The sequence below is a fragment of the Atractosteus spatula genome, chromosome 9 (assembly GCF_055471065.1).
Source record: "Atractosteus spatula isolate fAtrSpa1 chromosome 9, fAtrSpa1.hap1, whole genome shotgun sequence".
In the NCBI taxonomy this organism is placed as follows: Eukaryota; Metazoa; Chordata; class Actinopteri; order Semionotiformes; family Lepisosteidae; genus Atractosteus; species Atractosteus spatula.
This window is the reverse complement of record NC_142714.1, coordinates 698,231-723,679: the sequence shown is the minus strand read 5'-3', so window position 1 is coordinate 723,679 and position 25,449 is coordinate 698,231. Positions and strand designations below refer to the sequence as shown.

General features: G+C 38.1%; 1 protein-coding gene across 1 annotated transcript; it reads right to left on the bottom strand.

Annotated features, from left to right (window-relative positions):
* Nucleotides 1-766: 766 nt before the first annotated feature.
* LOC148827912 (uncharacterized) lies at nt 767-24,269 on the bottom strand. Its single transcript, XM_088925473.1, has 13 exons — nt 23,927-24,269; nt 12,546-12,607; nt 11,092-11,187; nt 10,815-10,898; nt 10,572-10,664; nt 9,758-9,951; nt 7,787-7,980; nt 7,422-7,504; nt 5,617-7,062; nt 4,784-4,965; nt 4,219-4,309; nt 3,832-3,896; nt 767-2,361 (listed from the first exon to the last, which is right to left on the bottom strand). The coding sequence occupies exons 1-13, from the start codon at nt 24,009-24,011 to the stop codon at nt 2,196-2,198; spliced, it is 2,841 nt and encodes a 946-aa protein (XP_088781599.1). The 5' UTR covers nt 24,012-24,269; the 3' UTR covers nt 767-2,195.
* Nucleotides 24,270-25,449: the final 1,180 nt, after the last annotated feature.

Here is a 25,449-nt window from a genome sequence, read left to right as displayed (position 1 = left end):
TACAGGTAATGGGGACTCCCCTCCACCACCACCAATGTGCAGCCCCACCTGGATGATGCGACGGCAGCCATAGTGCACCAGAACGCTCACCACACATCAGCTATCAGTGGGGAGGAGAGCAGAGTAATGTAGCCAATTCATAGGTGGGGATTATTAGGAGGCCATGATTGGTAAGGGCCAATGGGAATTTTGGCCAGGACGTCGGGGTTACACCCCTATTCTTTTCGAGAAACACCCTGGGATTTTTAATGACCACAGAGAGTCAGGACCTCGGTTTTGTCTCATCCTTTGGATGAGACGTATTAACATACTATATACTGTACTAGAATGTACTATATTAATTATGTGACTAATTATAATTAATCCACACTTTATACATTTCCCTTTTAGCTTTCAAATTTGAATCAGGATTTTGTCATGTTATTTAAAAAATAATCTGGCAAAATCACTGTGACGTTTGCGATTTACACCCCTGGAGGATCCTTCGGCATAGAAAATCGTGCACCATATGAAACCACAGCTTCCTGTCCTTCAGTGTGTGTCCTGTATTACAATGAACTCCACTGTGTATATGATGTGAGGACAATTAACAGCCATTATGGCACTAAGTATTGTCTCATAATTACCGATATCCAGGAGAGTCCAAAGAATCAGATGCTTTCTCATGGGTGTCTAGCTTGTTAAGATTGTGAGGAATTTAGTTATAAATGATGTAAAATCACATTATGATGTTGAACTGAAAAAAAAAACACTACATTGGGCATAGGACATTTACATAATTTATTGCACTTGACGTGACTGATACAAGTGGAGCAGCCTGTCACTTCCTATACAAAAGCATGATGCAGGTATTTGCAATTACTAGGTCTCTCCTTTTGGAATTAGACCAATTGTATTACATGTGTAAAACAAACCATATAACGTGAAGATCGGACTTCAGTAAAACCTCAACTTTTATATTTAAAAAATTATATATACGTGTTAAAATTGCATTAACAGTGACAGTAAAAATACAGTCAGGTTACTAAATAATGCAAAAGCTAAACAGTACTTACACCTAAATAATAATAATGTTCGCTATAAACAAGTCAATTTCTCTACAAACCCATAGTTTAAAAATTAATCGTTCGGGTAACAGTAAAAAATCTACCATTTTATACAGTTTAATTAGAACTCATTTGTATGAAAATTTAGTGTTTTTCAGATTACGTGTAAAGCACTATATTGAAACCTTTTAACATCCTTTAACAAAAGAAATACAATTAATATATGATCCATTATAAAACCTTTAAAGTTCTGTAATTCCATTCTCTTTAATATAAATTGTACAAAAACAATTTTAAAGCCTGACAATTTTTTAAATATTACCAATGTAATTATACGTAAATAAGTGCATTTTTAGATGTTTAAATATCCCAAGAATTCTGAAATCAAGATTTTATAAACCTTATGACGAAAGAAACAATAAAAAAAGAAATGAATACAGTATTCATTCTATATATTTACATTTTATGTAAAATTATTTGTGACACAAAAAGTTCCATTATTTTCTTCATGTTTGGCAAAAAAGCAATTTTAAATTAAACACTCTCTCACACTACAACTTGCTTGCCTAATTTAAAATGCAAAAGAATGCACAGACCAAGACTGTATTTACTTTGTAAGCAAAAGCAAAAGAAGAGGCCCAGCCTTTCTCCACTCTAAATACTGTACTGTATCTTTGGCTGTTTCTGTCTGTATAAAATGTAAGTAGCACAAGTATAGGAACACAGAGACTGATGTGGAGTCCATAGATTAATGCTTTAAAGTGGCACAAGGTGAAATAACACCTTGCATATTTCAAAACCGAAACTACTGCTGCAATATCCACTGGTGAAAAAAACTGTACCATCCTTCCACTTAGAATGACTGGCTCTTTTACAAGCAGTAAGAATTATTTATAAGCTACAGCACATTGGAATAAAAGACTTTCTAAAGGCAGTAAACCGTGTGCAGCGCTGTTACCATCTAGTGACTCCTTGCAGTCTAGTGTCCTTTCAGATTCCAGTCAGGCTACGAAGTCAGTAATAAGTTAAAAAGTAAAAATAAAACAAAAATGCATATGTACAAACATGAGTAGATTAACATTCTGTGCTCTTGATTGTCCTCTGTCGATTGTGACCTTCCGTGAAGCCAGTAACATGTAACAGAGCTCCTCATTTCTTCAGTGCAAAGAGAGCATGTGGCAGAGCTTCAAGGTCCAGCTGGGGGATGAGAAAAAGGCAATAGAGGAGGATCCACAGGAAGAGCAGCAGCTGCATGCAGTCCTCTGAAGAGCTGACAGGCATCTCTGGCAAGCTCTCTGAACCGCTGTACTCCTCTCTGCAAGACAAGAGAGCTGCCGTTCAGGCAATGTCCAGGGGTTCATTCACTCTTCAGCAGGAAGGAGGTGATAAGCCTCTGACTCAAGCATGGTGATTGCAACACCATGAGGCAGTGCAGACCTCTGTATCTGAGATCCTCCAGCAGCACAGTGAGAACTTTAACTTAAAAGTGGTTGTCATGGGAAAAAAAGAAAGCAGACAACACCTGGTAATAACTCATTTGTCGAGTGTACAATATTAACACACACAGAAAGCTTGTGGAACAGAACAAAAGGCTCACTGAATGTGAGCACAAGGTGAGTAACGACGATTTCTTCAGGCTCTAAGAGCTACTTCCAGATCCAGGACACCTGTAAGTGTACGAGTCACATTTTTCAATACAGAATTGCAGAATTCACTTACCGAGTTAAGAGTACTGGATTTGTTGAGATTCTCTGAGCTGTTAATACCACAGAGCCTATTATGTCATTCTGTATTCATCCTGACCTGCTTCATGACACTGCGTTCTGCTGGAAGACTGTCTTTGTGTGCTCCCACTACAAGGGGCACAACCGGCCTCTTAGGCTTCCTTGGTGAACCCCGTGCTCTCTAGCTTTGCCTTAATCCTTAACTGTGACTGACTGGACCTTTCTAGCCTCTACTGTTGGAAAAAGATACAGATAAACTGTTCATCTTCTTACTATATCCTTCAAGGTCCAATTTGTTTTTTACTCCAAACTAGTTCCATGCATGACCAAGCCTATAAAACTGAGTATTTGACCACAGCAATGAAAGTGTAATAGACCCGCATGTTATATTGTTAATGTGTAAAGTGCTCTGTGACAAACTATTGCAAAGGCAATTAAAGCAAATAAAAGATTGTTTGACTGATTAATTAATACAGCAGCCATTTTGCACTTCTGGATCTGAACATTAAGGTGGCATCTAGATAAGTTAATATATATATATAGATATATAGATAAGTTAATAATATATTTAAAATAAGATGAAATATTTAATAAAATGTATAAATTATGTGAAAAGCCTTACAATAATCATAAATCAATCAATAATCATGATGTAATTGTAATATTTGTCTCATGATTTTTAGTATTTGTTTCAGCAACAGTCTACAACAGGCGGAGTGGTGGCTCTGTGGCTAAGGATCTGTGCCAGTGGCTGGAAGGCTGCCGGTTCAAATCCCGTGGCCGACAGAGGAAATCTACTCCGTTAGGCCCCTGAGCAAGGCCCTTTACCCCAACTGCTCCAGGGGTGCTGTACAATGGCTGACCCTGTGCTCTGACCCCAAGCTCCTTTCCCTGTCTGTGTGTCTGTGTCTCATGGAGAGCAAGCTGGGGTATGTGAGAAGATGAATTCCTAATGCAAGACAATTGTATGTGGCTAATAAAGTGAGGTGATACAGTATATAATGATCAACACATGTGGGCAGAATTACAGTACAATGTTTAGGTGTCTTCATATAAAATACCTGATATCAGAACTAACTGTCTGAATCCTCTCACACCCTTTCGCCTTGATCTTCATGCTTGTCTCCTGTTCATAAGATAAAGAAAACACTTGTTAATTTCCTGTTGTCATACCTTTGCATGCTTCGTGTTAAATGGAGACAACTTGGCACAGATGTGTTGGGTTTTTCCAAGTCTGAGACTGTACAGGTAGATAAAACAACTGCAATATGTTCTAGATTTAATCTCCACACAAGCCAATGAAATGGTTAACCTTTCTAAAAAACTAATTTCTACATTCAAACATTTAAACATTCTTCATCACACATTGCTTAAATTGCACATTATAGGGAGATATTTTAAAATGACTTTGAATTCTTTCTTAAAGGCTGGGTTTCTTATTAACTTGCCTTTATGTCCTCACTGTCATCAAGCTTCCTCAGGTACAGCATGTGAGAAAGGTGGCTTTCTCTCAGTGAATCATCGCACGGTGCTGCTGTGCTGCTCAGAGAGAATGAATTTATTTAATGTTTTCCACCACTTTACTGAACTACTTTTTCATTTTTACTGAAGGGGGAAATGGGAGCAAATGCTGCTTTCGACAAAAGGCTAAAAAAAGTATCCTGTTGACTGTGACTGATTCCGGTAAAAACCCTGACATGAATATCAACAGACCGCAGCAGCTGTCACACAGCATGAGCCAAAGGCGCAGAGCAGTAGAGTAACACCTGCTGGTGTGTCCAGCATGCACACTCAGATTAAGGCCATGAGCTCGTGTGGCACAGACCAAATTTTCAGTTCCAAGTAGACCATAAAATTCAAAGTATCTTAATAACTAAATGTCATTTTAAGGCACAGCTAATATAATGAAATATTACCTTATCTTTATATTCATCAATCAACAGTGAGACATTTCTTATTTATACCATGTAGGAGAATACTACTTGTATGTGTTACATCAGATAACTGTGGTACCTCGGTAAGTCTGTGCTTTCTCCAGCGGCAGTATGTTCTTTTGTGGCAGTAATAAATTCACAGCTGCTCTCAGACACATCTGATTCTACATCTTCTAAATCCCAGAAGTCCTCCTTCTGTTGCTCCTTCTTATCAGAATCCACTACTCCTGGTATTTTATTCTCAATCTGTTCTCCTGCATCCTGGCCAGGAATAAAGAGAGAGCAATCACAGCCTGCAAGGACTCAGGCAGAGGGCAAGGGAATTAAGTTAGGTAAAGAAGCGAAACAGCACAGGTCTCGCACAGGCTACATAATCGAACTGACATACCTCAACACTGAAGCTTCAAGAACATCAGTTTAAATTTACAATGCATGTTGTGATGAATTATTAGCTACCAAAAAGCTTTACCACCATTTTCAGTAAATTTCAGCAGTAAAAAAGGCTGGTTGGTGATAGTCAGGAATTCATACAGTATTATTAAGTAAACAGTACAACCCTTCTAGTTTTATAACAGCCTGCTTAAGAGAATACAACTTTCATATAATACCACTCTTGTTCCCCACTAAAGGAAAGATACATATGAATGAAAATGTGTAAAAATTCAAAGATACATTTAAAAATATTTAACTTAACTAAGTAAACTAAGGCATCTGTTACTCATTTGTTACAATACATTCATCCTTTGAATATTCCCCTAAATAAGTGAGCTTAACAGGTAGCTGATTAATAATAAATCATTTTTGAATAAAAAGTCAGACAAATCTTTAAAACAAACTGCAGCACATTAACAAAATGTAATCCTATTCCCTATTTCAATAATAATATATACTTAATTCCAAATCTCTGCATACCTGATACTGACTGGAGCCTTGGCTTTGCTCTGCAAGACAGTCTCTGTTAAGCCCTTTGGAGTCTGACAGCCTGTCTGTGGATGCTTCCCCGTCAGTACTGACCACATACTCACAGTGGTCCTCTGTCCCCCTGTCTTGCTGTGCAGTCACAGACCCATGACAAGTCCTTTCTGTGACTCTGTTAAGGTGCTCCAGATCAGCATGAAGTTCTGTTTCTAGCAAGTCTGGGTGATTCCCTGTGCAGGCTTCTGTGTTTCCATGGTGATCGGACTGTGCTGGAGCACTGTCAGAACCTAAAGAAGGACCAGATGGAAGCTGCTTTCTTTCAGTGACCGGCTTTGAGAATGCTCCAGAAACATTTGATACGGCTTCTTCATAGCAAGGGTAGTACACCATGTTCACAGGTAAAATACCATTTTGTCTGGCATTATATACCACACTTCCATTCATTTCACCAGGTTCATTGATGCAAAGCAGCTGGGTGGTGCATTGAGTTTCAGGTCTGGTGCATGCATCTAGTTTCAGTCCTTCCTGATTCCTTTCTTTGTCCTGCTCTGAAGGGACAGTATTGCCACACAAGTCAGCGCTGGACGAAGCCATAAATGAAGGGACTATCTCCTCTAAACTGTGATGCAACAGGCAATTCTGCTTTAGCGCAGTCTCCAGTCTGTCCTGGGCTTCACTGGGTGTGCTAATCTCCTCTTGACCACTACAGCACTCTGACTGACTTGCATTTTCAGCATCATTCAAATCCAAGATGTATCTGTATGCATCTTCTTCCTCAGACAGAAGCTTGGATTTCATGTGAAAGCTATCCACAGAACTTTGTGAGAAAGTGCCTTCATCGATAAAAAGGTCAGAAAAAACGTTGTCTTCTGCAGCATTGTCTTCTAGTGGAGTTTCCGTGCCCTGGATGTAATCTTTCTTTACAGTTTTTATTGACTTCTCAGGGGAGCACTCGCCATTGGGATCAAAAGGAGGATCGCTTTCATTGAGGGAGCTGCTGCTTCTGCTATCGGAAGACTGTCCTTCTCCATCCAGCGGCATGGACTCACTCGCAATCTCACTCAGCGAGTCCGGAGAGTCAAGCACTGAGTCCACGAAGGAGGGTTGCGGAGAGCTCGAGCTGGACACTAGGAAGGACATCTCGGAGCACAGCTCCAGGGGCAGTTTTCCATTCCCGGCAGATACTGCGGAGCTGGAGGTGGACTCCGAGGAGTCGTCTCCGTGGGCCCAGGGCTGACAGCGCCCATCTCTGTCGGGAGATGTGTGTTCTGGATCGTCTGATGCAGAGGAGATGAATATCTTTGGTGGGAGCTGGACCCAATCAGTTCTCGCGACACAGGAGCGCTTCCCACTCTTGACTCCATTTATTCTCTCTTCCTTCAGCGCAGAGCTGTCTGTTGCAGCGGAAACCGATATTTCAACCAATTCAGAAACCTCCTCCTGTGAAAAGAAAAAATACATTTTTAAAATTATTTTTAAAAAATCACATTATGCCTTTGACAAGAAGACACTCAGACATGTCGAATTGAAACCATTTGCAAAGAAACAGTTTAAAAGCTTTAACAAGAAATATCGTGGGTGGCAGAAAAAATAAAACTGCTCTTTACTGTGAGTTAACTAATGTTTATAGTAAATTTCCAAACAATTAATTATCTTTTATGTCAAACTACTATTATGGTATTTTTCTCAATCATTATGAAATTTAAAGCAAAAGTTTATGTACAAAAAGTTAAAGACTTTCTTAAATATATTGTCTATACTCTTCCTTAAATTTGTCTGCTATAGTCAGGATTACTCACATCTTCATGCTCTGGAAAATGTTCAAGGAACTGAGAGACATATGTCATAATGGACTGTTCATCTGGTGAATTAACTGTAACATCTGTAAAGACAAAAGTTTTTTTTTACATGCTGTTTAATGAATAACTTCCATGATAAATCTGCCTGGTGTTTTTTTAAATCAAAAACATATAAAGTAAGAGAGATATCTTTAACCAGTTTGCCTAAGTCAAGAAGATACCTAATTAAATACATGAATTAAAAAAATAATTTATTTTTTTCACAAAATTTAAAAAATACAATAAAATATTTTCAAAATCCCACAATAATGTTCAACAGCACGTTGTATAATAGTTCAGGCTGCAGCATAATTTTGCAGTTTCACCTTCTGGGTCCAGTAGTCTGGGAATGCCCAGGCTGTAGTGTGCTATTCTGAAGGCATCTTCAATGTTCTGTCTCTGAGATTTCTCCAGAGCTCTCCTCATGTCCACCAAGCTGGGGTCAATTGCCTTGATAATGGCAAGAAAGGCAAGGCCACTTGTCCAGCTCTTTCCAAAGTCCTGAACAGCCACACCATACCTATCAAAGACAAGATCAGTGGAACTCTACATCAGTACAGCAGGTTTTAAAGATGAACCGCAAGACATCTAAATAGAGGAGCATATTAATTGCTAAATGATTCTGTATCATCAAAATAATTTGGAAGGTTTCCATATTTCATACATCTGGCCTAAATAAAGGAGCACACTTAAAACAGATTAGTTTCCATTTGCTCTTTCTGTTCTTGTCTGTAATTCAATTACAAGTTCTTAACTAACAGTTTTTAACAGTTTGGCTCATGCGGTGTGACTAACTAAGGATTTAGCCTTTTAATTTCTTGTGCTTTAATGAATTATTGTTGTCTAGAAAATTAATTTATTAAAATATTGACATACACTAAAACAAAAAAATATATGATTCTCAGTAATTTAGTGTGTTTTTCAAAGAAAATGAAAATGCAAAAGCAAAAGGCTGGATAATTACACACTGAAAAGAGAAGGTATTTGGCCTCTTCATAACCATAGAGGAAAGTCAGAAACAAGCAGGAGGAGACCAAACTTTCTTTGCGCATATTTTTGCTCTCTCTTCCACATGCCTGAAGAGGCTCTACAGCCCAAACATTGTGTGTTTCAACTGCCTTTTCAGAGAGGAATTAACTACCACTTTTTGTTTTTGCAGCCCACATACTGACATAATTGACAGCAGTTTCGCAGTTAGCAAAGCAAAACACACTAAATTTCAAACTTTCATCTTTAAATTGCAGTTCTTGTTAACTAAGGACCTAAAATAAACCATGTTTCGTATGTTCACACAATTATATTTTAAGCAAATGTAAAGTCTTGTAGTGATATAACTTAAGTATCCAGGGTGTTGCCATCAATTATATTGAATATTATTACAAGCCTAGTACAGTACATGCATATCTTAAGAGTCATCCACTACGAATCAGAACCTCCTAATTAAGACATGAAACACTAGGAAAACAGTCATTCATTTTAACGTTACTGTTTCTGCCAGATAAAAAAAATGTTTTGAATTGTAGTATTGTATCAATTAATAATAATAATAATTGCTTACACTTATATAGTGCTTTTCTGGCTTCCACTCCACTCAAAGCGCTTTACAGGTATTAGGGACTCCCCTCCACCACCACCAATGTGCAGCATCCACCTGGATGATGTGACGGCAGCCATAATGCACCAGAACACTCACCACACATCAGCTATCAGTGGGGAGCAGAGCAGAGTAATGAAGCCAATTCATAGGTGGGGATTATTAGGAAGCCATGATTGTTAAGGGCCAATGGGAAATTTGGCCAGGACACCAGGGTTACACCCCTACTCTTTTCGAGAAACACCCTGGGATTTTTAATGACCACAGAGAGTCAGGACCTCGGTTTTACATCTCATCCGAAGGACGGCACCTGTTTACAGTATAGTGTCCCCGTCACTATACTGGGGCATTAGGACCCACATGGACTGCAGGGTGAGCACCCCCTGCTGGCCCCACTAACACCTCTTAAAGCAGCAACCTTAGTTTTTCCCAGGAGGTCTCCCATCCAGGTACTGACCAGGCTCACACCTGCTTAGCTTCAGTGGGCTGCCAGCTATGAGTTGAAGAGTGATATGGCTGCTGGCTATTTCTCAAACATATTTATTTTGTAGTTTTGCATTATTAGCCATAACTTCCCAAGGCTTTAACGCACTGTGCTTTCACAATGGAAATACCCCAGTGCACTTTTCCAAGCGTGCTTTCATACCCCGATGCACAACAGATTGAGCTCCTGCAGCTACAGCAGGCACACCAGGCATCTTACTTCCGTGTTCGTCGCTGCACCCAGTGCAGGAGTGTTTTGATAGCTCTCCCATGGTCCTTCGGGGTCTTGGGCAGGCGCTGCTCCTCACAGGGCGTGCTGGGGTGTGAGGTGTCTGAATCAGTGCTGTTGGGCAGAGAGGATAGGCTAGAGGAGGAAGGAAACCTGTTCTTGATATTTCCTGTTAGTTCTTTGATCTGTAAAAGTAGGAGACAAAGGTACTGCGTGTTAGATGAACAAGTCTCCGGAACTGGCTTTGCACTGGACCATCTTTGTTTTACTCTCCTGTATTGTGGGTTTAATAGCGAGTTTTAAAAGACATAAGGATTTTTGAATGGCCATTCATAAAGATATGGGATCATTAATGCAACAAAATTGAAACAAAAATAGGCTCACAATTCAAATTATATGTGGACCTATGCAGAGTATTTTTGTGGTCTTGTTCACTCGTCCACTGGTTTCATTTTCACATCAAATGGCCTGTTTTAGTGAAAACCCCTTTCGCAACAGTGCCACAAGGACCACATCCCAGCAGGGACAAAGCTTTCAGTGAAATTGCAGCTCACATCCAGATTGAAATCATGCTGGATTGTATTTCTCTGCTACTTCTGTAGGTTCTGTTTTTTTTAAACACATTTGAATCTTTCAGCACATAAGCCCAAGAAAGTTCTACACTGTAGTTCAAACTCACACTAACTGAGGGCAACAAAGATGTATTTTTTCTCTCATCTGAAGGAGAATGTATCCTGCAGACAAGACTGGATGCAGAGAATAACTAATAGCAGCAAGAGCTACTGAGGTTATGTAAATATTTTACCTGGAAAAACAGAATTATGTTCCATATCAGTCCAAGGACAATGGAAGAATTGCCATCTGCAATATCAGCAGCATCAATGCTGACCAACTTCACCTGAATTTCATAGAAATAAGCAAATTATTGCAAAACAAGAGTAGTAGATGATTTTAATCCAGTTCTCAGTGTATACAGTATATACGGTATATAAGTGGAAAGCTCATAGAAGACTTTAACTGCACCTGAATTGAAGTTTAGAATGCTTACATTTCTTTCCTCCAAGAAAGTCAAGACCTTTGCTATATTGTTCAGCCTGAATATGCGATGTGTTGATGGTTTAAATCCATGAAGCTGGAAGACATAAGAAGCTATTAAAAATTGGTGGTGAACTAACATTTAGAATAACAGTACTATAAGTTAACAAAGGACTGAATTATATACACATTAAGTATGCTTAACTTAATTTAAAACCTAACCATCAAAGAAAAATACTGCAAATAAGCATGTATAAAAGTATAAAAGTAAAAAACATGCGGGAGCTCACCAATTTACAGCCTGAGAGCTCTTCTAAAAGAGCCATCAAGATCCGCCCATCCTGAATGTCTGTAAATAAATCGCTCACTTCCAATGGTGGTTTGCACTGTTATAAATAAATTAGTTTAATTAGAGTTAGTCGTTAAAGTTCTTTAACCATTGTATAAAAACTTTAAAGAGAAGATAGAAATACAAGGTGTTCTGCTGTCCTGCTCAGTTTTAATCATAGGCTGATTTAGAGCTTTTTAGCGTGAACAATCCTTATCAAGTCAATTTTTAAATGCAAATTGCTGTACTCATTAAGACTAGCATCGTGCAGGTCTGGATCAAGAAAACCAGACACCTTGATCCAGAATAGAATTTCTAAGTTCTAAAACTGAAAGCAATTAATGAAAAAAACTAAGCACTAGATGTTTACTGAATGTTAATGGCTAATTATGTGTAATCCTATTATCAGTTTGAGAAAAGTAAGAAACTATTTACTTTTAAAAGCTGGCTTTAATAATCTAGTAAAAACTAATCCAATTCCCTAGTTTAACCGACATCTGCGTCAAATAATATCTGCTCTTAGTGTATTCAGTCACAGGACCTATGGACATAACCAGATCGACACAGAAGGCGATATTATAAAGCAATGAGAAATTTGAAATGTAAAAAAAAGTTTAAAAAAAGTAAAAGTACTTATACATTTATTATTGACTATTTTATTATTAGGCTCCATTTAAGTAATTACCACCTACATATAGTTTTATCGATTATTGATTTCACTCACTGAGAAATTCCCAAATCATGCTCTGTCTGATTTTAACTAGTCCAAAGTCATTTTGAACTATCAGTTTCTTTGTCTGCTTTAGAATAAAACCTGAATCTAAGAAACAAATAGTTAAAATTTTAAGAAATAGCATATTGCACAGAGGATAGATTCAAATATCTACGGTAAGTTAAAAAGCTACAATCTGCTATCCATAACTGCATATTTTATCAGTTTTGAGGAAAAGAAATGTTGCCCTTTAAAAAAACTTCTATAAACACTATTTTCCCTTTTACTTGGATTTAAATAGAATAAAAAAGTGAAATCTGTAATTATAGCTGTGCATTCCTAAACTTTAAAAATTAAAAAATGTATCTCTGACATGCACCATTAAACTGCGCTTAATATGAAACAGAGGTAACTGATATTTTCATTAACAGCAAAACTGTATTTTCCTTTCTACATAGGTGCTATTGCAATAGGCAGTCTCTACATTGAAACTTATTCAGGGTATAACATATACTAGTTGCTCATGAAACAAATATATCTATTAATTTTTATTGATTTCCAACAATTCTGACTGATTCAGGTGCTGTAGTTATTTATGACTTATTTTGTAACAGAGTTGTGGTTTTTCAAACTGAGGTGTTCATCACTTTCACTCTTGTATTTAAAATGTTGAACAATTTCATTTATAAGAGTCTGATAGTCACCTTCTCTAAATGCAAATTCATCCACCTAGTAAATGTTCTCTTCTGAACAACTTCTCTTTCAACTGTAAGAAAAAAATAAAATGTTAATTGCAAAGTGCTGAATAATGCATGGTATTATGAACCAATCTACTGACATGTTATGAACAACAGTAACCCCCTCTTACCATTGACCAAGCTTAGCCTTCAGCAGCAATGCACAGTTAGAACAATAAAATATTTCAATGGAGTAGCTAGGAAAGCGGCTGGTGCACAAACACCAATTAAAGCATACAGCACATACGAGTTACAGTCAAGGCTTCACAGAAACCAGCATTTTCCTTAATCCTAATTAGCATTCACAGCCACTCCAACCACTCAGATGTACAATGGTAGAGTCTGCACATTCACCCACCAGGTATAATAATATGCATTATATTTGCAACGATGGCGAAGCCATTGTAATGTATTAAACAATGAATAAAATTGCCTGCAATTACATTTAGAGGTCGCTGATTTTTGTTTAACTTGGCTAATGTTCAATCAGCAGCAAGTCAGCTTTAGTGGGACTCCTCTCAGGGACAAAGTCCGCTTGTTTCTGAAATGGGGGCAATGCGAGACCCTCATTCATAGCAAAATAGGCCACACAAGCACCACCTCACTGACTGTGAGGTGAGATTATGCTGTCCTATTCCCACACAGATAGTGCCTTCAGTTCCTTGTGTCTTTTTGGCAGTGTATCATACGGTCTTACAGCTGACATCCAAATTCATCCCAAAGATGTTCATTCTCAATGACATGTGGCATCCAGGCTGGTAAGAGAAATATTTTTGCTCAGATGCTGGCACAGACTGGAGTGTCAGGAGAAGCTGCACTGTTACTGGGAGATCTGATGTTATCTCTTCTACAAATCAGGCTGCTGGTATAAGAGATGGAGGTGGATGACGATCAGACTCAGCGCTGTGTGTAGGAGATGTCAGATGAGAAAGACTGACTAGGTAGGTTCAGTAGGTACTTTATTAATCCCATGCAGGAAACTCAAGTGCTACAGCAACCAGGCACAATCAACACAGTACAGTAGAAATATAGAAATACAATACAATAAATGCTGATATCCACAGCAAAAAAAAGTAAGAACCTTGTCAAGGAAGCACTCATGACAATCCTTTTCAATTTGTTATATTTCACACTATACTCCCCTGTGCCATTTATTCAATCCTACTCTATTTCACCTCTTCTACAGATAAGGAGCCACACTACACCAAAGGGCTTTCAGCTGCCATAAGGGATAAGTCTACTTAATGAGAAGACTTTTTTTCAGAAAGAAACACATGACACGAGTGGCCACAGAGAAACAAAGAGACTAGCCCGTGCAGTGGGACCCTTTCAAGCACTCTTGTATGATGAGGCAATACTCTGGCCTAATGAGTTTGTTAAGAGCAGAAAGTGAAGGCAGAATTTGTTTATGCCCCTGGGAGAGTTTGTTTTATTTAAAGCCATTATTTTTTAACATTTCATATATCCTTTATTTTGTTTCATCAGGGAACAAGATTTCTATCATTGTGTAATACCTAACCTTATACAAACACTGCATTCCACTGTTACAAATCATACCGTGCAAAGGCCATGCAAAGGAAATGTTATACACTGTATTTGTAAAGAAAAATATTTTAATTGGCATTCCTCAGACGGTATCCAGCACAAACAGAGGTGCTGTCTACACTGTGCTTCCCATCAGCAAGGCCTTCAAGAGGCTGCTGAACCTGCTCCAGCAGCAGGCCAAGGATCTGACAGGCCAGGATTATAAACAATTACCTCCTGAGTGGCTCAATCAGGAACAGTGTTTACTCAAGAGCAAGTTGAGCTCTATGATCATGGGTTCGAGCCTGTGTCAGGTCACTAGCTGACTGTGACTGGGATTCTCCAGCTGGGTGAGACTAGTTGACCGGTACTCTCGACCCCTGTAGTCACCCTGGCGTGCACAGGCATGTAGGAATACACTCCTTCACCAACTGGCAATGCACCTCCGGTACAGGCTGTGGTGCCCATGATGTGTTAAAACATGAGTGGCTTGAAGGTGGGCAGCTGGAGCGATCTTCCTCCACATCCTCGTTCTTCCCTGTGAACATTACAGAACTGGCTATTAAAAATTGAGTTGGTACAACAAAAATAACTGACCATTCCATTTGCACATCAGCTCAGCAACAATATGTGTTCCTGAACAGAACAGAAATTTAACGATGGCTCCACAAACCTCTTGCTGGACCTGTCACAGTGGCACTGGCTTCAGGCCTGCAGCTTCTTTATGCACATTGCAAGCCTCTTGGTCTGTCCTCTTGCAATTGCAAAGCTAACAATAGTGTTTAATATAGAATGTGGGGATCCTATGCTAAACGATATTTGTATATGAGTTATCAGATAACATTGATTGTTTGTTGGCATTATCTAATAGACCACTGAAGAGTCATTTAAAAAAATTACAAGTCAATAATAAAGGCCATTTGAATTTTAAAAAAGGACCGCCTGTACAAACTGGTTTAATTTTTCTACAACAGAAGGTAGAGGCTACCAACAAGCCTGACATTCTGAATTGCATTCAACACAAAAACTGAGCACAGTTCAGCCAAACAGGCAGCTTTTGTTAAATAATCTGAGATGTGATCCTACAAACAGTTTATCCATCAAGCATTCATAAAATGAATAGACATAGCAGAACCCCTGACTGTTCACTAGAAAAGCAAAAAAGCTAAATGACACTTAACGGTCACTTAACAGAATACAAATTCTAATCAATTGCCTGTTTTAGCCATCTTTGTGCCCTGTTTAGCTCCACTGGATTTCCAACACACAAGGCCATTAGGATAAAAAAATATCTGAAATAATCTTTTCATGGTGGAATTCTCAAGTAAACGCTATAATTGTTCAAAATACATGTTAACAAGGATCGTGAGTCAGAGTTCACATCATTTTCATTTTTTCCTGTTTGGTCTGAATCATTGTTTTTGATAGGTTGTTTCAGGAGTCAGATGCCGAGAGGCTGGAGGCCTGTCATGTGATATTTATTTGCTTGACATGCAAAGAGCAGCAAAGCCTGCAGAAGAAAGTGACCTGCCCCGAAGCAGAAATATTCCAGGCAGGACCAAACCAGGGGTTATCTGCACTGGGAAAAATTTATTTAAAAGTGCTGTTTCCCATATTATCAACAAACCAATTTTATTGAAATACATTTTTGCTTTTTCAGAAGTATCAAAGAAATAAAATACCTCCATGCTTTGTACCAGATCTATTCCAATTGAACAGCTGCTCCAGTTTTACAAGAGTGTCCTCTTTTTATTTGCTAACTTGTGGGAAATTATATGAGCTACTTGTCCTGGAACGAAATGCAAAACAGAAGCAACAGGCCCTTACAAACATGAAACTGCTGGCTGTTTTCACAGCAACAAATTGTTGCATAATTTCTGAATTGAGATGACTCAGTCATTATGGCAAAAACATCCCCCAAGATTGCTCAGAATCAGGGTACATTCAAAGCTAGTGGAGAACTGCAAAGAAATCTGCACTTGCTATATAAATGGACAGAAAGTTAAACATTTTCTACATACAAATACCCTATGACAACTCCCCAGTTAACTAGCCATGATTCATTTTGCCTATATCTGGTATATATATTTTGGCTATATCTGTACAAAGCTGAAACCACACAACTGCCAAGACAAGGTCTTCTCTGGCCAAGAATTTGAGCTCAACATAAAAAAAATGCAGAAAAGGTAAAGATTGAGGCCTTACTTCTGCGAATGCCAGTTCAGTATTCGAAACCCTCCTGATAAAGTCAACACAATGGACTTCTTCAGAAACAGTGAAACACAAACCAGATGACACAACACAAGCAGAAACTACTTGTGCTTGAAACCATGAACAGGAGGTAATTTTTTTTAAACATTTGTTGGAGTTTAGAATAATTTGTAGTATCTACAAGATCTTTGGATTTATTACCTACTGAAAACCTAAAAGAGGCAAATTCCAAACTATTGGAAGAATATCAATTTCCATAGAAACAGATTTCTATGAAGATAATTTTCATTAGAAGGAAAAATTTAAAGAAAGAAAGACAAAAATGTAAAACACCATCATAGCAAATAAAAAAAATAACATCAAATTAGTGCATTACAGGCAAGGTCACAACAACATTGTAGTTATTACTAAATTATGAAAATATCACTTTCCAGAGCACAGAATATTACCTTTGGTTTCCAATAATTTAGAACAAAAAGTAAATCAATTTAAAAGGAAAGAACAGAAAAAGTTAAAAGCTCAACCAATTATTTGCAAGAAAAACTTATTAACACAGCCTTTTTGTCTTTATCATTACTTTAAGAATCTAATAGGTTAGCCATCTGAGATGGGTGCAGACCTGTAAATCATTAAACTACGTACACTTTGTTTGCCCTCGGGTTTCACCACATAATGAGTTTACTGAATGAACCAAACACTGAAACTATTAAATTACCCACTTATGCTTTCAGAGAAGGAAAGTCTGTGTAGTACTGTCATTCTGAGAATTATTAAAGTCTTCCAAAACAATTTAAACTATTTCTGAAGAGACTGGGATGATTAACTTAACATTCAAAAAGAGAAAAAAAACAATTACTCAAACTAACAGACATGCTAGTCTTCTACATGCTAGTCAACTACAAATACCATAGAAACCAAATGAAACCCTTTTCTGAATAACTCCTTTATAGGTTAAGTCATTGTAATACCAAGTCCCACCTACTGCTGAAATTTAGAGCACACTGTAATGGACCCAAATCAGGTACATGGATCATACACACTGGCCTTCAAATAACTGTACACCATAAGTAAAAACACAGACTAAAATCTCTTCACTCTAAATTCTTTTGCGTACATCACTTTCGTTTACTAAAAAATAAAAATGAAAGACAGTGATTTAAATATTTATGAACACAGACGAAGGCAGTATTTAGTATAAAAAATTATGACAAAATTATATTTGTATTTAGTTTTTTTATTGAATCAAAAAATGGAAATGGTGCTACAGGCGACAAAAAGGCACTCAAATCTCATAAGTAAGGATGGCATTCAACTATTTACAGTTACTACAGATGTAATGGCATCTTGACAGTGTGTAAGTTAATAAATGAGAGAGTAAGGGAGGGAGTAAAATGTTTGCAGTATTGCACAAAACTGCCACTGTCACTGCCAGTGAAGACAAATAAAAACAACATCAATGCAGCTCCACCACAGCAGCAGTACTGCATACTTCATTTCCACATCCAACGTGAACAAACACCAGGATGGGTTTGCAGGTTTAATAAATGACTAAGCACAGAGGTAAAGATTTTTCTACATAAACAGCAGCACAATTCTAGTCAAGAAACAGGTTACAGATCAAGGTTACTGCAAGGCACAGAGCCTCAGAAAACAAATCATATTATTCAGCTTTCAGGAGTGACATGCTGCATATGTAATTGAGAAGGGAGTGTAAATGTAGTGTACAATCTAGTCAATGAGTAGTGATAGCAGGGTTCCCTAAAAACTATTTTTAGTTTTTGCCGGTGCAAGCAATGCATGATAGGCAGCTCCATGTCTTCAATAAAGTGAGTGCCTTTTTTACTATTAAATGGTTTCTTCAAGTACTAGGATTTTTGCAGTTTACTTGTATGCATTTGTAAATATTATATAGGTCCCTTAATCCATCCATTTTCTAACCGCTTCAACCATTTCAGGGTCGCGGGGCACCCGGAGCCTCTCCCAGCTAGCAGCATACACCCTGGACACCAGTCCATTGCAGGTAGACCCTATAATGTCATGGATATTTCTATGCATAGAATATCCTCATAAAAGTTCCTACCAGTGCTTAGACAAAAACTTTAAAAACTGATCATGACACTTCCAGGAATTGGGTACTATACGGACTACACTAAGTGCTGTCCAACTGTTTCTGTAGAAACACAGTTCTAGTGCAGAAAGAGAGGGCTGAAGTATTCCATCATCAAATAGCTGCATAAATTTAATTTGTTGAGGGCGGATTAATTTGTGCTTTTTTCACTAGAGCTAAAATCTCCCCAGCAGTTAACAATTACAATGCTCCTTTAAAACATGCTTTACTCTGAAGGAAAATACATTTTAAATTAAAATGTACTTTACCCAATTTTCTGGAATTTGCTCTGAGGCTGCCCTACTAACCCAGAATGTCAACAACTCTTCTGCATTTGAAATTGATAAAGTTCAGAATTTGAATGTATTACCATACAAGATAATTTTGCTGCTGTGATTTCTTTTCATTAAAAATGCAAGCAAAATTTCCCTTTAAATTCTATTTGTACTTATCTGTCAACCTTCTAAAAGAAAGTGTCAAAAAGATCATCTAATTTAAAAAATCAAAGTTATAGGTATATTCTCACAGAAATTTAGTCATGTGTTTTAACATCTGGTCTAACGGCCACTTTGTTTAAATGAAATGTTCTCTCTTGATGGTGATTATAAATACTCTCACAGAAGACATTTTGTTTGCATAATCCACTCAGGCTTCTTCCTGCACTCTTCCCAGCTCGTCTTCACATCAACATGGAGTGAGCAGCCAAAAAAGCTGGAATACATTTCTCTTTTGAAAATAGGTGAAACTGACCTACACTGGGACTGTCAGCTGAACATGCCTCCTTCAAATCATGTTGTGTACATACATGTATACATCAATAAATAGGCTTCAGAAATGAAGAGCATCATAACAACTAAAATCCTTGTTAGTAAAATTGAAGTGCACTTTTTACAAAGCTTGTTTCCAGTAGCAGCACACATCTCACACTCAAGGTACATCACTGTCTGCATAATGTCTCGGACAATCTCAGAGCAGAGAGCTCGTGACTGGATGCAGCACAACTACATGTGTAGAACCTACTGGGACAAATTGGATGGTTGAGCTTTTAAACCTATTTTTGATGTTTTATCCACAGGACCATCATTAAGAAATGGGTATCAGAGAAGGAAGGTGGGCTTTCCCCAACCTCAAGAAACTAAGATTCTCTGCATGGCAGTATTTTTAAAGTGGAAATTAAAAATCAAACACTACCAACAACCTAACTCATAAAATAACCCTACCATCTGTTACTTCCACATTGACTGATGTAGGCACAAACGATCTAAAGAAAGGTTAGTCCTACGCAAAGAAGTAGGAGTCATGCAAATCATTGCAGAGAGATGCTGGAATTGCTAAGTAGTTGTGACTCCAAACTGACAATATAGGGTTTCTTTGTGCTCTCTCTGAAAACATTCTTGTTAATAATGTGAAACTCCACTGAGAAAGGCTGCTCAAATATCAAAATATATATAAAATATCAAATATGTTTTATATTTTATAAAATATAAATATCTATAAAATAAAAATGTAAATATAAAATATAAAAATCAGAAAATGTTACTTTATTTTCAGAAAATATACTCTGTATATGCCTTCTCTCTATTACAAATCCTACTTGTTCTTACACTGTAATATTATAGAATATTGTTACGCTACCCATAACATGAGCTCTGGAGTGAATGAATGAAGGATAGACAAATAAAAAGACAAAAAATACAGTCACAGAGAAATTGTAGCTTATTAAAAATTATAATACATTTCTGCTTTTGTAAAAAAAAATGATAAAGCAACTTCCTGAATAAGCAAATTTGGCAAAGGAAGATAAACAGTGGAGAGTTTGAGCTGAAAGGCAGGGACACATTTACTCATTGTTCCGTGTTACTGGCACACAGTCAACTAGGAGAAAAAGAACAGTACCTCCAAACACACTGGAGCAGCTTACAGTGCTTGGTTTCTCAATTCACACATTCTTAAAAGGCCCTGTGATACACAATACTAGATTTTTTGTTTGTAAGAACTAGTTAACTGGACAGAAGCCATTGTTAGCCAGTCCAACATATATCACACTACAAACAATCCTAACACTGACGTCCTTTAACTTGAAGATCTTGTAGCCTTACTTGTCCAAGTGCTGTGTAAATATTGTTAGTTCTGGTCCATGTTTTCCCTTTGAACTGGCAGCCTAAACACACTCTGAGTTTCTGTTCTCAGGCAACAGACACACATTATATGAAGCTGTCTGGCAGTGTCTGAAAGGGCAGATAAGTCTTAGAAAATTCTTAGTAATAGGAACAAAATACAAGAGATGGAAACTGCAGCAGTAGCATGCAATTATGATGGAATTAGAATCACTGAAATGTAAGAGAGAATAGTGGTGACAAACGCAAGATTACTGAATACACAACTTAAAAATGTAAAAAAGGTTTTCAGGCTTTTGATAAGGTTTCTAAGAAAGATTAACTGTCAAATTGCAGGTTGTAAGCATTCATTCAGATGTACTGTATGTGTCTGGAGTAAGAACTGGTTAGATAGATAGATACTTTATTGATCCCGTGAGGGAAATTGCAGTGCAACAGCAGCTTAACACACACAACACAGCCACAGTGTAACGAATTATATAATAATAGTACAATACATACAATACAATACAAGAGTTACTCACAGTCCGGACACACAAGAACAAACTAGAACAGAACAGTACACAGAAAATCGTATCGCACTCATATCACACATATGAATATAAATATAGATGTAACTATAGATATAAATATAAATGTATTGCACAGGTCCCTGGCATATATTGCACAAAAAGTGGTTGTAAACGGGAAAAAGAAAAAGAAAAAGAAAGAGATCAGGTAGAAAAAAATCAGTAAGGATAAGGGAATGTGAATATTCAAATTATGATGATGTAATTAGCAGAAGATCTTTTGCAGACCAGTTTACAAATGACATCAAAACAGAAGGTATTAACTAACACACTAGAAGGAGATTCAAAGATTCTAGACAGAAATTGCCAAAACACGGGGATAAGTGGAGAGTGACACATGCAGATTGCAAAGAGCAAAAACAAATAAGAAGCAAAAGATGGGAAACATTGACCTCGTAGAAACTCTGTTTCCATCTTCTAATCTAGACAATGTAGGGAAGCAAAAACGGAAAACTAAAATGTTTGGATATATAGTTAAAAGTGGATTTTAATGTTAAAATTGTACTATGCACTAGTTAGGCCTCACTTATGTTCAGTTATAGTGGCAATGTTGGAAAAAAAAATATTGCTGCTCTGGAATCAGTCCAGAGAAGACAGATCAGACACATTCCTGGGCTTGAAGACATGTCCTATCTGAATCTTTTTAGTTTTAAACAGAGAAGATCCAGTCAAGCTCATTTCAGGTTTCTGCAAACTCCGACTACGCGGCAGAAAATGGCAGCCAACCTGCTAGTAGACAGATCTGCACGCACTGTGCTTTTTTATCTTTCCTACACAGCATTTGTAGTAGTGCCTCAGGATTTGTATCATTAGAATAAGTGTAAGAACAGAATTAAGAACAGGAGGAGGGTATCTGACCTGTCTCACTCATTTGGTTGCCAGTAGGTTTATGATCTACAAAGCCTGTAAAGTCTTTTCTCAAAGGGTCATACAGCAACACCTTCAACCATGTGGCTAGAAAGCTGATTCCAGGCTCTCACAACCCTGTGTGTAAAGTAGTGTCTCCATTTGCTGCTCTGAATTGTCCTAAACCTCATTTGCCTTAACTTCCACCTGTGCGCTCAGGCAGGACCTGCTGTTGGTGCTGATCCTGAAAAAGTCCCCAGTACCTGAATCAAGTCCTCAGACAAAGTTCTGCATTTGAAATGCATGATTGAATGGCTTATATAACAAAGAAAATAAGCCTTTTTATATGGGTCATTTTTCCAGATTAAAAATGTAGTCAAACATTAAGTTACACTGCCAGTGGAATGGAAGTTTTAATTAAAGGATATTTGATAGAAAGAAATTTTAATAAAAACCTAAACTGGCACAAAGTGATAATTCTGCAGAATAAGGAAGAGTGCAACCTAACTTTCACCTATCTTTGTCCTTTTCAAGAGCATGAAACGCGTGGGAATTTATGGGAATAAAGTTGCTGTGTCTAATACCGAAGGGTATGTATTATTGCTTCACTGATAAGGTGATGCATTTTTCTTTAGGCCTGCAGAGACCTGTTTTCTACAGTAGGGCTCAGTGCACATATCTGCCACAAGTCAAGGTACAAGTAGCAGAAAGAAATACATAGCTTATGGCAGCATTTATATGGAGCCTAAATCTCTTTTTCTCAGTGGTCTGATTATAGTTTATTGCCATATTTCATTGGAGCACTGGTAGCTGTTACCTTCACTTACACTTCAATACTTACTATCCTGGTAAATTCATGTGTTTAATCCTACATTTCAGTAATTACTTCAACAGACTTTCTGCTGAAACACCACAAACTTAATATTTTGTAACACTGTGCCTGCCATACATATGTCAACAACAATTGTTACAATTGTTTTGGATATTGCAACAAGCACTAATCACACCTTTACTTCCATTCTACTTGACTGAACCCACACATATTACACACAGTAGCTACAGCTATCCGATTTTTTTGTTTATTGTAAACATGTCACAAAAAGGAACTATTGTTCATTGTTATTTGTTTTGGCAACACTTTGTGTTCTTGGTCATACCAGTGAAGCACTCTGAATTCCAAAAAAATACAGTGTTTGGTTACGTGTTGCTCTGTATTCTGTCATAATACTTGTTCTGTCAAATCTAAGTTTTCCAGTACCGCAGTTCGTCTCGACTGATGCAAAAACCCAAAACATGATCAAGAGAATTACCTGTTGCTCCTAGCTTTTATTAGCCCAAGCGAGCTCTCATCTTTTCAGTCTGAAACAAGCATAATGACTTTGATAATGATAATGAATTTGTATTTTTAAGCCATGACCATGGCAGCTGTAATTTGCAACGTCGCGTTATTAATGAGGACTGTCATAATTTACATATTGCCTCATATCCTAGGACGCTAGAACATTATTTGTATGTTGCATTTTGTATGACAGATTTAGGAAAATATTTGCAAACAGCCCTCTTAAATATTTCTGCTGTACCATGGATGCTCGTCGTCTGCAAACGGGATAAATCACCTCCTCACAAAACCTGTAATATTCTTCGCTTCATCTTAGACGCCCTGTTACACACATGAAGGAAGAGGCACTCCCTCGCCAATCACCTGAATGCTGAATATGGGCTCATTTTTTACTTTAATTTTCCGACCATTAACGAAACAAGTTAAATAATCTAGACCACCACCGTGTTTACGCGTTACGTCTTCACGAAGACCTTAAACTTCTTGTAATTCAAGAATCCGAGTCGGGGAGTAACGGGAGGTTGAACTTTCTGTGCCCCCATCCACCAAAGAGCCTGGATACACAGTTAATGGACACGAACGAAACATCACAGCAGCAGCCCCTCCGTCCACATGGCAGGCAGCTCGCGCCTTACCTTGCAGATTCTGCACTCTGATGTCGCTGATCTGCCCGATCAGCTCCTCGCGTTCAAACCAGTCGTCCCATTCGTGTCCTGCCATTTAGACCCCTTTAAAAGTTGCGATGTCGAAACTCGCGATGAACCGGCACACTTTCTCCTAAAACCTTTGCAGTTTCCTTAGTAGCTGTAGTACGAGTTGAAAGGCACAGACGAGAGAGAAAAGCAATCTCCTCAGCGCTTTCCTGGTGGAGAGGCTGGACTGTTGCTGTGCATTGTGATCGTGAAGTTGAGTTTTCCCTGTGACGCAGACAGCAGGCACAACAGGCTCACCGGGGGAGAGGCAGAATGAGAGGGAAGAGGAAGAAAGGGCACCTGGTTAATATTTATTGGAAAAGCCAGCACACGCCCATTTAACAGCCACCTTACCGATACAGTAACGAGGAGTGAAGGAGGTTGGCGATCATTATCCAGAAACTGCAGAGGCGGAGAAGGGCGAGATCCTGGGTTCAGTATAGTGATGGGTTCCATTTGCGTGCATTTGGCACTACTTCCACATGCAAAACGCCGAGATTTGTCACTTCAGCTTCAGGATGTTTTAACTATCTCTATCCCAGGGCGTGTGCAAGCGATGCTAATTCATGATTCTCAAGACCTGTGATAAAATGTCTTTTGACCAACCACAGAAGTCCCGTTTGAAACCTAATATCTATTTTATTATTGTATGTATCATATATCCAAACTTAAAGTCTTGTAAATTAATTTAATAATATCAATTATAAAAATTGAAACAGATCATGGAAGCAAAAATAATCTGAACGTTTAGTTAAGTGCTCTTTTATGGTGCTGTGAGCCTATACGTTTAGTTTTTATGCCATTTTTTGGAATAGATTGTGCTTTACTGATTTCTATTTCTCCATCTCCATCATCTTTTTGAAGACGGTGGTAGCAGGTTCTACCGCTCTCTCTGGTCTTCTTGCCCACCAGCCCTCTAATGTCTATGAGCTTCCCACCCCGCTCCCGACTTCTGGGGGATTTCTAAATTGCCCTTTGTCTTTATGTATTTTAGAAAAGATCCATCTTTTTCTGACAACGCACACATTGCTCTCTGCTTTCATCCTTCTCTTTAGCGTTCAACTCTGCCAAATATTCAGATTTTCGATCTATCTTTTTCAAAATCTCTAACATTTTCTACATAAGAATATAAAGATACATGAGAAGTTACAAACAAGAGGAGGCCATTCTGCCCAGCCTGCTCATTTGGCTGATAGTAGTTTGATTATCTGATCTGTGGATCTTGTCTCTTCCAATCGCTTCTTGATTCTACTTTATCTGCCCCCTCACCCACCCTCAGCCTGTTCACTTTTCTGAACTCCTCCCACGTGTTTCCTTTCCTTTACGCCTTTCTCTGGTTCAGACATCTCCTCCTTGATCAGAAACCTACCACTTGAACTCAGGACCCTCCTCAGGACTCACCTCTTGCAGGTTTCTGGTCCTGATTACCTTCAGCATTGTCTTGTTAACACCTCTGGTTTTAAACA